This window comes from Ailuropoda melanoleuca, chromosome 1 (assembly GCF_002007445.2).
Source record: "Ailuropoda melanoleuca isolate Jingjing chromosome 1, ASM200744v2, whole genome shotgun sequence".
NCBI classification, from domain to species: Eukaryota; Metazoa; Chordata; class Mammalia; order Carnivora; family Ursidae; genus Ailuropoda; species Ailuropoda melanoleuca.
The window spans coordinates 30208764-30222506 of NC_048218.1; the positions used below are offsets into that span (position 1 = coordinate 30208764).

The 13743-nt window shown below is 34.1% G+C and overlaps 1 protein-coding gene across 13 annotated transcripts in view; it reads right to left on the reverse strand.

Annotated features, from left to right (window-relative positions):
- The window catches only part of ROBO1 (roundabout guidance receptor 1), a 1105499-nt gene that overhangs the window by 81412 nt on the left and 1010344 nt on the right, over window positions 1-13743 (reverse strand). For 10 of the 13 annotated variants that reach the window (XM_034656901.1, XM_034656888.1, XM_034656930.1 and 7 more), the window contains one exon: window positions 2539-2547. The exons of the other annotated variants lie outside the window; for them this stretch is intronic. In XM_034656901.1, the coding sequence (XP_034512792.1) occupies window positions 2539-2547 (9 nt within the window). The remainder of the gene's footprint in view (window positions 1-2538; window positions 2548-13743) is intronic. 13 annotated transcript variants of the gene reach the window in all.

A 13743-nucleotide genomic window follows, 5' to 3' on the forward strand; every position in this document is an offset into this window, starting at 1 on the left:
CTTCAAATGTCCTGTAACTTATAGGGAAGAAAATACGAAGTTAGGAGATATAGTTTAGGTTCAATTTGGTAACGTTGAAGTTCTAGCTTATAATTTTTTTAAACTCTGATTGTAATTGAGTGGTTTACTCATGAATTTAGTGAACACTATCATTATCCAGGTATAATAACAGACATGTGTATCATCGCCTGGGGATTTTCCTCCATATACATCCATATAGGAGCATTTGATTCCTTAGTTAGGGGCTGGAATAATTGAGGTAGAAATCAGATCAAAAAATTGAAAGGATTGACTGGCTAATAAACTAAATCCAGAAGAGGGTTTGGTTTGTTTCAAAAAAAGAAAAACAAATGATTAATTAAATGACTGTGAGAATAGGACTTTCCAATATGCAGGGAATTTGAGTAGGAAAATGTAAATGTTCAAACCACTCAGAGAAGTATAAACTTCGGGTGGTCTCTTTCCTAAATCTCACAAGCATGTCTAATAACGTGTGCCAGAACCCATGTTTCTTTTATAAAATGCCAGCTCTCCTCCAACCTCAAAGACTTATTTGGGAACAAGGGATACAAACCCTTATGCTAACTACATTTATCCTGCAGCAATCCTTCCACACAGGATATCGGCCTGGAAATGAATTTACTATATTTTGCAGGCATATTCTCAAGCCAACATCAACAGTGACATCAGCCACAAGATATGTCTTAGAAATATAACTTTAAAAAATCCTCTTCTACATGTATGTTAAATATTCGATATAAATATATCTCTATGAAAATGTAAATAGATTAAATGGGCCTCTATCAATTTATCACCATTATCTACCTTTTTGGATTGAGAAGGCCATTCATCACATCCATCTATTTGATGTTTACGATATAATGTTGGGACATTTTTCAAAGGCTACATTTAAACTCGCTATAATTAAAAATATACAACCATCGTACTAATGTCATATATTAGTCACTGTTGAAAATTTAGAAAATTAGACAAAGAAAAAAAGAAGAGCTACCCATAATTCAACCATGCAAATTGGAACATAGTGTTTTAAAATATTCTTCTATAATATCATTTCAATAACTGCTTAATAATCCATATACAAATTACTTAAATTACTTAACCAACCTATTGTTTTAAAATCTGGGTTTGTTTCCAATTTTCACTACTAGAAACAGTAGTGACATTAACATCTTTCCCAATTATATTCAAGATGATTTCAACTGACGCCTCCCCTTAGGGCACTTTTCCTAACTTCACTAACACTGAACAGTAACATCTTTGCCAAACTGAGAATAGAGCCTCCTATTAATTAGACTTTTTATGTTTGTGAAATTAAACATTTATCTTCACATTACCCTGTCAGTGATACCCTATTTGTTGTGAATATTGTATTCCTATGCTTATCTTTTTTATTTCTAAGAACTATTGATAGGCAAAAATTTTATCCATTTCTCGTATATGTTGTAGATATATTTTTTCATTTTGTCGACAGTCTTTCTAATCTGGTTAACCATTTTTTGGTATTCATTCTATCAATAAAATGTAGATTATATAATATGTAATAAATTATGTAAACATTCACATCCATTTTCATCTTATTTTTTGTCTTTACTTCTTTATGTTTAAATATTAATCCACATATATTTTTACATATACGGTAGCATCTAGAAAGCTATTTTTTTTCAAACAGTCCCTTATTGCATCACCATTATTGAACAATCCATTCTATCTGTATTAGTATGAACACTGTTAGATTATTTGCATAGCTCTTAAACTTTAAAAAAAGGGAGCTTCTCTTAGGGTCAAATTGTTTCCTGGCATACCACGTAGTACTCTCATGCAAAATTCTCCAAAAATGGTGTTCCAGCATTTTTAAAGGGTGAATGTACCTTCCCCAATGTACTGATCATGAGAGTACTTAGAAACCTAATGACTACTTATATGAGGACAAGTGTTTATCAGAGCAAACTTCAATAAATTTTGGAAACATCATGCAATTATTTCTTACGTAAAATGAAATGAACCTGACACATAGAAATGAAAATGAATGCATACAGCCCTAAGTGCAAGGTTATTTATTCATCAATAGGACTTAGAATCACCATTACCGAAGAATAGTTACAAAAGCTCAGGTTGACAAACATGAATTCATAAACATATTTTGGATTAAAAAAAACAAATCATTCTCTGGGCACCTATTTTTATCTTGTGAAATATAAACTGAAATAGTACTTAACCACAACATAGTCCTGTCACTTATTTTATCACTCAATTAAGGAGAGAAAAAAATAAAAGGATGCAGATCACATATCATTTAATAAGACAAAGTTAGCAACCCCGTTACCTTTACTCTTTGTCACAGTTACCCATACTTCCTGCAGACTTTATTCTGTGCAGTCTGTCTTTGTGGCCAATGACAAGTGAAACATGGAGGCTGATTGGTTGAAGGACATGGAAGGGTATGGATGGAAAGGGGAAGAGAAGTTCCAGTCACAGTGACACGGTGATTAGAAGATGGCCAATAAAATGTCAACTTACCAGACCCAACTAAAACAAAAAAAAAAAAAGAAAACATGAAATAAATAAAAAATAAACAGAAACGAAACAGAAAAAGTAATAAGATTTGACTTAACAATGATATTTCTTTTAAGGTAAAATAAAGAACACGTTAATATTTGGCTCATACGGTCCATGAATGAATATTTGTTAGCATTTTAAGTATAATCATGAGTAACTTAAGAAAAATAGAAATGAATCTTAAAATCTCTACTATGATTAAATGACAGAGCTACAATGGATGATAGCTGTACAATTATAAAACACATTTCAATGACTACATTTTGCTATCAGATGGCAGGGTTAGATAACTACATATGTAATGGGTTTAAAAACACTATAAATCTTAACTGCTAATGCTACTTAGAACAGAAATCAAGCATCTTAATCAAAGATAAAGTAGTGTTAAATCATACAACTCCACCATCAGATTAATTTTTAAAAGGTTCGTGCTAACAATGATATTCTATTAAATCCATGTTTCTCATACTTGAATAAGCATATAAGTCACCCTAAGACCTGGTTAAAATACAAATTATAATTCCATAGGTCAGGAGTGTGGCCTGAGATTTTGCATTTCTAACAAGCACTCAGGTCCCACTGGTCCACGACTGCAGGCTGAGTAGCAAGGTTACTAAAAGGTGTTATACCTAAATGCTCGCAGATTTTTAATTGAGAAGACACTGAAAAAACGTGAACCCATGAAAACAGATAAAACTTAATAGACCTATCTAATGAAGTCATAATCACATTACCTGCTTTCAAGGCTGAAACATTTTATTTTTTATTTTTATTTTAAAGATTATATTTTTTAATTTAACAGAGAGAGACAGCCAGTGAGAGAGAGGGAACACAAGCAGGGGGAGTGAGAGAGGAGGAAGCAGGCTCCCAGCGGACGACCCTAATGTGGGGCTCAATCCCAGGGCTCTGGGATCATGCCCTGAGCCAAAGGCAGACGCTTAATGACTGAGCCGCCCAGGCGCCCCCAAGGTTGGAACATTTTAATACAGAAAGCTCAAGTAATACATACTTTAAATACCAGAAAATGACTGTTTTGTTTTGCTCTTTTAGAAACAAAGGTAATAACTGCCGAATGCAGAACTTTTCCATAATAGCCCCATATACAGACTCAATATATTTGACTCGATAGATAACTCCCACATCTTTAAGCAAATTAAAATTAATTTAACTTGATAAACATTCCTGTAGTTTAAATAAATAAACTATGCCAAACACTGCTGCTGTGAAATGGTACAATTTTAAAACACTGACACTACAACAACAAGACAGAACACAACAAAAAACTTCCATCAGACTATAAACAGCCTTCTTAAGTTATTTCCCGGGCTGAATCAGAAATTACATTTCCTTAAGGCCCACCACCAGGGAAAAATACAACACAAGGGAGTGCGGAAAGCTCAGGTGTCTGATGGGATCACAGGACATTCTGGTACAATGTATGGTCTGAAGTAATATTTTCAAGCTCGATTTATGTCGCTTTGCTTTTGCTTTATGGGTATGTTCAGTAATCCACACAGAAGGATAAAACTGTATGCTTTAAATAAAATACAGAAGAATAAAAAAAATGAAAAGCAAAATAAAACAGAGACAAAAGTTCTCTTGCTTATTGTTACCATGTAAGCAAAATTTAAAGTAACGCAGAAACACATTTCAACTCACATGTTCCCTTCGTGAGTAAAATAATTTGTCTTTCTTTTTTACTCTAAAGAAAAAAAAAACTTTAAGTGTAATATTTCGTGGGCTCAGGCAAGGAAAGTTTAAATATAAAACAAAACAAAAAAAAGGATAAAAAAAAAAAACTTTTCTCACTTAGGCATGATCTAGGCAACGCTACCTAGATTTAAAAACAGACTTTTCGAATCCTTCAAGATACTCTCTTTTAAATAACAGGAAGAAATATTTAGAAACTATCAGAAAAAGAACCTGACAAACTGCAGCAATAGAATTTTGCTTTGAAAAAGCAAAAGATGATAGAATTATCTGTTGGGATAACTTGTGAAAATAAATTTGATATTAGATAGATACAGTTAAGAGTAAGCCTTATTTATTTATTTATTTATTTATTTATTTATTGTAAGAGTAAGCCTTATTTAAAGTCAAGAGACTACAGGAATGATTCTTAAAGATTTTCTAGTCATACATTTTTAGTAATTTAAAATTCCTGAAACATCTCAAAAATATTCAACATGTTAGAAACAAGAAAATTACTAAGAAGCAGATCATTTAAAGTTTTTAAAGGGCTTTTCCCTGCTTTGAGGTTTTTCCAGTGATCAAGCCAGAGGAGTTGAATCTTTCATTAATTAAAACCCAATGTGTTCAAGAACTTCTGGCTGATGTATTTGCCTATCACATCAATGACAAATGACAAGTGGAAAATATTTCATAAAGTTATCTAAGAACAACACCTAACACGGAAGCTTCCAAAGCATCTGAGGTTTTTGAGAGTACCCTATCTTGCATGATCATTTAAGCTTTTAACAACCATGATTATCAGGAAATGATGTCTCTTATCTAAATGAAAACCTGCCTGTCACAATTTAACCCCCCTTTTTATTTTTTCTAGTTTTAGGAACCAAATACATGCCATTAATATCCTCCATATAAAACCCTTTTACTCACTAAATGACAGAAATTTAAGTTTTTCTCAGATTTCCCTTTTTACCATACATCTCTCAGGGTCAGGCCAAATAATTTGCTTTCCATACAGAGAGTAGGGACCTTCTATACAACAATCAGGGCCCATCATTGCCCAGTTAGGTATGTCCAGAAAGAAGCCAAGAAAAGCAGAGTAATTTGGATCATGTTCATTCATTATCCCCAGAAGTCTGTGGTTTATGGGTGGCCTCACTCCTACACTCCCCTAACTCTTGTCCACTCCTTTTCTTTCCACTTTAAAGGCTAAGAGCACCTCTACCCCAACTCCCTTTTCTTGTTAAGAAAGAGGAAAAGCCTGTCTGTCTCTGTCTCTAATAAAACAATAAAACCATAAAATGTTAGCGCTGGAAGTGACCTTAGAACTTACCAGTCTAATCCTATCCTTTTTGCATGAGAAAATGTGAACCTAAATTGTTCAATAACTTCCTCAAGGTCACAGATGACTAACCAAAGACTGCCTTTTCAACTAAATTCAAGGCTTTTTGACTAAATTTGAGTCTCTGTATACATTTTCCTACTGGTTAGCCAGTTTGGGAGGAACTGTATGCAACAGGACATAAAAGGTATTTGGTTTTACATTTAAACGGTCATAAAATGTTTACCCTAAAACCCTTACCATTAAAATAATTACTACCTACATATAAAAACTTACTAAAATAACGGCTCATGATATTAAAAATCTTTTAAAAATAATTAGCTATAGTTTTAAAAAGACATGGTAAGTTAACAGATTAGAAAATAGGAGGCTTAAAACTTCTTGAAAAGTTCACCTTTTGGAAAAAAAAAGGTAATGTGATCTTTTTTAAGGGTGAACCAATTTTCATCATTTCACCACTTGAAATCATTATAAACTGAATAATACTCTTTTGAAAGGTAAGAACAAATCATATTTCCACATAATTACTTTTATAGTAAATATGTTAAGTAGGAAGTAAAATAAGCTAAAAAAGTAACTATGTATTTTTAAGAGAGTAAAACTTGCTATTTTTTTAACATGTCAACGTTATGCAGATTACAATCCAACTTCAGTAACATCTCTAAATTTTTTTATATCTGAGGGAGTTTAGAAAGGGGTGAGGGATTAGAAAATTTGCCACAAAGCTGAGTTTGCATAAAAAACACACTGCTTTCACCTAGATTATATTATCTTGGTGGGATGGAGGGGAGTTACGTGAAGTCTAAATATATATATATATGAATATATATACACATTTATATAATACATATAAACTATATAATTAGTTTATATAATTATTACACTCTGGTTCCTGATTGAGTGTCAAAAAGAAAAAAAGACAGCTTTCTTTAAAATATTTGGAGACATACAAATATTACATACTTGATTAATGCTTTTTTTAAAAGTTTAAAATGGAAGAATTTAGCCATTCTCTTTCCCTTTCTCCCTCCTTTCCTCCTTCCCTTCCTTTTATCCTTCTCTCCTTCCTCCTCCCCTATCTCTCTCTCTCTCTCTCTCTCTCTCACTCACACACACACACACACACACTCACTCTCTCACACGCACTTAGAATAAGAAACTTTCTTAATCTTTGGACTGTGACATCAAAGGACCCCAGTTGTTTAATTACTTTAAAATCTTCTAAGAATATACATTGTTCAGACAATAATCTTTAGGTACAAATAAGCTAAGAGAAGCAAAAATGGAAGGAAGGAAGGAAGGAAGGAAGGAAGGAAGGAAGGAAGGGAGGGAGGAAAGAGGGAAGTTTTCTTCTATTTGCTTGTCATATACGGGAGACAAGAGTCAGAAAGATGACAAATGTCTGAAAAAATATGCAGAAGCTAGAGAAAGAGGCTTTTTTTTTTTTTTTTTTTGGTCTGAGAAAATAAGGTAGCTGTACAGATACTTAAGTCTTCAGATTAGGTCTAATAAATACTGGGAGCAGCCAATCTTGATAACTACTTAGGCCAGAAGAGAAGAAGATAATGGGCCTAAATAATAGCATGAGTGACTTAGGAAAAGTACAGAAAAGAAGCAGTTAACAGTAAAGGTCACTGAACCATGAATTGGTTGCCAACTGTGATGTCTCCAGAGGTCTTTAAAAATGGGATTTATTTCCATTTGGGCATAACAGTTTAGCTATAACCCTGTCTGGTAAAGGAATAGAGTAGTTGACTCTTAAAGTGCTTTGTCCGCTGTGATTTTAAGAGTATGGAAATTCAGAGGCAAAGCAGGATAATAGATATATCCCTCTGGGAAATATTCCCAATATTTTCCCTTCAGATTATGTATTTTTATACAAACATATACTCTACTAGAAAACGTCCTCAAAAATATTATTTTCAGTTAATATTACCTTACATTGATGAAGTAATTTATACACATAGCTCATATGATAAATACAGAAGATATAAGAAAATTCCAAGAAAATATTTGCACAATTAACACAACAATGATTAAAATTTTGATATTTTTATGCCAAGATTAGCAAATATATTCAGTTTATCCTTATTCAATAAAGTATTAAGATTCTTCACTGTTAGCAATGGGCGATATAATTATTTTGAAATGTGACAACAGAGGACTGCCACAGTATGTGAGTCTAAAATAATTTAAGTATTCTAAACTACTAGAATAACTCTATAAAAAATTTTGTAGTTAACTGAATTTATCTATGGTAAAATCAATCCTATTAGTAAACATCGGAGAACAACTATAAATGAAATCACCATGACTATGGAATTCTGTTAATTCACAGATATTAGTTTTCATTATTAGTAACTAAATTCTAATGAATCTTTAAATTGATGTGATTCTTTTTCATTCTCATATCACTTTTTTCATTGACTAGTAGGGCTCAATTAATAAATCCGACAAACTCGGATTGTGAACACCACATTCCAGAAGAAGGTGAATGAAATAAAATAGTGAGTTACAAGACTCTTTGAGAAGAAATACATTTTTATTAAAACAGAGGAATACTCAAATTTTCAAGTAGTGAAGCTAGCTACCTTTGAACTGACAGAACCCAGTCACTGTTAGCCAGAGAAATTATACGCATAGATCCTCATGAATGATAATATCTCTAACAATTAAAAACACTTAGGATTTTTTAATACTAGGTGTGATTTCTTTTGGGGGAAAAGACTGAGTTTAACTTAAAAGCCTGTCATTATGTCTTTCAACTTTTCAGACATAAAAATAGAGTGATTAAGAGGGGCATTTTTAGAATATATTTAATAGATACATAAAATACTATGAACTTTTCCCCTCCACTCAAATGTCTCCCACTCCTTGTGGATCACTGGTTCTGAGACAAGTCTGGTTGTCACAACTGAAGGGGAGTGCCACTGGCATCTAATGGAGGGAGGCCAAGGAGGCTGATAAACATCCTACAAAGCCCAAGACAGCTGCTGGCAACAGGAATGATCCAACCCCACATGTTAATAGTGCCAGGACTTGCTATAGATTAGCTGTTCAATTGAAAGTTTAACAGAATAGTAAGGAAGAATTATTTACCCACAAATATACACAAAATAATTTGTACAATGCCTGATGTATCAAAGACACTCAGAAAAAGTTAATATTTTCCCCTTTTCATTCCACTTCTAACAAAGGCCCCACTTTTCTTCTTTTAAAATATTTGTTATTTATTTATGAGAGAGACAGAGAGAGAGCGTGAGCAGGGGGAGGGGTAGAGGGAAAGAACACAAGAGAAGCAGACTCCCGGCTGAGGAGGGAGCCCGAAGTGGGGCTGGAACCCAGGACCCTGAAATCATGATCTGAGCCAAAGGCAGACACTGAATGAACTAAGCCACCCAGGCGCCCGTTCGGAAAGCACTTATGATGTGGTGCAACTTAGTTGTCTGCCTACTAAAGAGCCTGAAACTGAAATGCAACTACCTGGCAATCTATGACCACATGTGTGCCACCTGACACAGGACCTCAGGATCATAATTTTGATGTTAATATTCCCTAAATCAATTTAGAAAGCCAGAAACCTGGCTCTATTTTCTCCCTCTTCCTTGAGATGTACAATTCATTACCAAATGTCATCGTTTTTATTTCTGAACTCCTCGTGCATTTCATTTCCCTCTTTCTGGCTCTATTGCCACCACTTTGGCCCAAGGGATCCAATAGTGCTCAGCTGAACTACTGTTTTGCTTTTTTTCCAATCCAATCTCACAATGTGGCCAGAACATTTAAAAACAAAACCAAAGTAAACTAACCTGACTGTAATATGTTTTTGCTTAAAATCCTTCAGTATGGTTCCACTGCTCTTCAAATAGAGAGCAAAATCCTTACCATGGCCACTGCTCTTCAGTGTCTTCTCAGATGATCTGTCCCCTTTCACCTCCCTAACTTCGCCCCAGAGGACTTCGTTGTGTCCTTGAGTTTACCACGCATCATCTTACCTCTGATTCTGTTTATGATGTATCTAAGGGATCCCCCCAGCCCTGCCAATGCTTCACCTAGTTAATTCCTACTTACCCAAGCTCTCAGCTCAAAAAACCGATCTCCAAGGAACTCCCTCTAAATCTGATACTAAATCTTATCCAAAATGCCATATATTCTCATAGCAACCTAAATTTTTCTCCCACAGGACTCCTTACAGCTTAAAAAATTACACATTTACATAATTACTCTATAAATGTCTATCTCCCAAGCTAGCCTATAAGCCCCATGAGGGTAAGGATTTAATTATTTTCTTTGTCACTCTTTCTCCAGAATTTACCAGGTTGAGAACATTACTTACATTGTAAATATCTGTTGAAAGAGTAAACAAATGACAATCACGTTCCCATTGTGCATCTGAAAGTCCTTTCGCCCTCCCCGGAATAGCTATGTCTTTACAAATCCACTTTCTACATTCTGCTAATACTGCTATCATTTGTGTCTATCTCTCTTCTTCACTAGCTGTGATCAGTTCAGGAACGCAGGATCCAAGTCTTAGTTATCTGGGCATCCTTATAGCATCCAGCATACCGTTTTGTGTATCGAAATTGCTCAAGAACTTGTTTATTTGAAAATCTGGAAGCCGACCTTCCAAAGGCATATTTTGTAAAGGGTCTAGAGTTGAGGTACATGATGGAATAAAGATACAATTACTCAACTGACCAGATCAAGATCCTCTCCAGAATTAATCAGGTCTATCCTGCATAAATCACATAAACTTTCTACATCTCAGTTACATAAAGAGCCATCAGTGTTAGCGAACTATGTGTCAGTTCATACACTAGAAACCCTCCCAGCAACTCTGTAGGAAAGTGTTCAATATGCCAATATGAAAACGGAGGAAAGTGAAGACTAAGTAACTTTCTTTTCTTCTTCTTCTTCTTCTTTTTTTTTTTTTTTTAAGATTAAGTAACTTTCTTAAGGTCATACAGCAGGTAAGAAATGGAGGATTGAGGGGCGCCTGGGTGGCACTGCGGTTAAGCGTCTGCCTTCAGCTCAGGGCGTGATCCCGGCATTCTGGGATCGAGCCCCACATCAGGCTCCTCTGCTATGAGCCTGCTTCTTCCTCTCCCTCTCCCCCTGCTTGTGTTCCCTCTCTCGCTGGCTGTCTCTATCTCTGTTGAATAAATAAAATCTTTAAAAAAAAAAAAAAAAAAAAGAAATGGAGGATTGAAATTCAGGTCTGTCCAGCCCTTAAAATCCTTCCTCTTTTTACTACATGTTATGACTTTTGTGGTAAAAGGGTTAATAAACCTTATTCTAATGTAATTTTGGTTCTGTTTTGGCCCCATGACCTAAACCAAACAACTTTTGATAGAAATTATTTACAAAGGAAATTATCAAAAAATGAAAAGGCAACTACTGAAGGGGGGAGGGGAATATTTGCAAATCATATACCTGATAAGGGGTTAATTTCTAAAATATATAANCTTAAGGTCATACAGCAGGAAAGAAATGGAGGATTGAAATTCAGGTCTGTCCAGCCCTTAAAATCCTTCCTCTTTTTACTACATGTTATGACTTTTGTGGTGAAAGGGTTAATAAACCTTATTCTAATGTAATTTTGGTTCTGTTTTGGCCCCATGACCTAAACCAAACAACTTTTGATAGAAATTATTTACAAAGGAAATTATCAAAAAATGAAAAGGCAACTACTGAAGGGGGGAGGGGAATATTTGCAAATCATATACCTGATAAGGCGTTAATTTCTAAAATATATAAGGAATTTATAAAACTTAATAGAAAAAAATCTGATTAAAAAATGGGCAGAAGATCTGAATAGACATTTTTCAGAAGAAGACCTACAGATGGAAAACAGACACCTGAAAAGATACTCAACGTCACTCATCATCAAGGAAATGCAAAGCCAAGTCACAATGAGATATCACCTCATCCTGTTAAAATGGCTATTATCAAAAAGACAAGAAATAACAAGTGTTGGAAAGGATGTAAAGAAAACGGAACGCTTGGGCACTGTTGGTGGGAATGTAAATTGGTGCAGCCACTGTGGAAAACAGTATGGAGGCTCCTCAAAAAATTAAAAGTAGAACTACCCACGATCCAGCAATTTCACTTCTGGGCATTTACCCAAAGAAAACAAAAACACTAATTCGGAAATATATATGAATCTCCATGTTCATTGGCAGCATTATTTACAGTGGCCATGATATGCAAAAAACCTAAGTGACCAAGATGAATAGATAAATTGTGGTATATATACAGTAGAGTATTATTCAGCCATAAAAAAAGGGAAGGGTATCCTGCCATGTGAGACACCATGGATGGAACTTGAGTGCATTATGCTAAGTGAAATAAGTCAGAGAGAACAAGACAAATATTCTATGATCTTACTTATATGTGGAATTTAAAACAAACAAACATGCAACAAAAAATACCAAACTCATAGACACACAGAATAGCTTGGTGTTTGCCTGAGGCAGGGGGAAGGGGTAGTAAGAAGAGGTGATGGGGGTCGAAAGGTCTAAATTTCCATAAGATAAATAAGTCATAGGACTGTAATGTATAGCATGGCAATAATAGTTAATAATACTGCATAGGTAAAAGTTGCTAAAAGAGTAAATCTTAAAATCAACATTAGAAGAAAAAATTATGTATTAATAATAACAAACACATGCCATTATGTACGGTGACAGATGTTATTTGGACTTCTCATGGTGATCGTTTTGCAGTATAGACAAATATCAAATCATCATGTTGTACACCAACACTGCTATGTCATATGCCAATTTCCCTCCAGTTCAAAATTATTTAAATGCACAATTCATGTATTAGTATATTAAATTAACATGGATATATAATTACTCTTATATGTGAGCAGGGTTCATACATATAAAAAGGTTGGAGGAGGAAACAAATCATGTTATATTTTACATTCTCATGGAAAAACAATGTCAAAGCAGCCAATACCAGCTCTGAAAAGTAATGTGATGCAGTCTTTTAGGACAACCACTATACATGTCAATGTATGTAGTCAAGCATCAAATGCACACAACACAGTTTGCTATAGGATATCAAGACATCTCTGACCTCAGTCTCCTCCTCTGTAAAATGGAGCTAAAATAAATGATTTCTAAGTCTCCATGCACGTCTAACAATCAAAATCTCTTCAATCTGGCACAGAAATTATATAATATATTATTATATATATTATTAATATATTATTTATATATATAACATTCATTCCCAAGAAACTTAAAATGGGGCCAAAATTACTTGTTATCAATTATATTTAGTAATTTAGTACTTTTTAGGGGAATAAAAAGCATAAGGAAAGACCTAAGAGGACAACTCATCTCTTTACTAATGACCTAAAGTTACACTGAAATGGCTATTCCACCATCCACAAAGTTAACTTTAAAAACACCTTTGTAAAATGGCCATATCTATCAGTTTTAATTGTGCAATGCTTTAAATTCTCTCCTAATAACACTGACCACACAAAATAAATGTCCTACAGCTAAAGCTCACTTTAACAACCATTTATGGATTTTCCTACCCTCATAAATCTGTTATAAAGCAATTAGTCAGCTGTATTTTCTCTTATACCTATTTTAGTATTTTCTACAGGTGTGTTTATACTGGCACATTATTTATCAAGTCCTGAGAATAATAGTTTAAAAGCAAATTAAAGTGCTCATGGTATTTTAATCAGTTTTGCAAATTCTGGGCGTGATATTATAAAGTAATAACTTCCAATTTATACAAATCCTTAAAACAATAAAACAAAAGGAAGCCTATTGTATATTCAAATTATTGAAATAAGATTTAAAGGACCCCAGCTGCCACATAATTGTAAAGTGTAATGATTCTAATGATGACCCTGATGTTTGGAATATGTTAAAAGGATTTGTGAATCTACAAGAATGAAGATTATTCAGCATAATTAACACCGTGTATACCTAGAAGATATTTAATATGATAGCAAATAATAAAAAATCAGTACATACAAATGCATAAAAAGTCAAATTTTCAATTATCTCGCATATTTAATTTATCACTAGGTTCAACATGTTTAAAAAAGGTGCCCTTAGGGGTGCCTGGGTGGCACAGCGGTTAAGCGTCTGCCTTCGGCTCAGGGC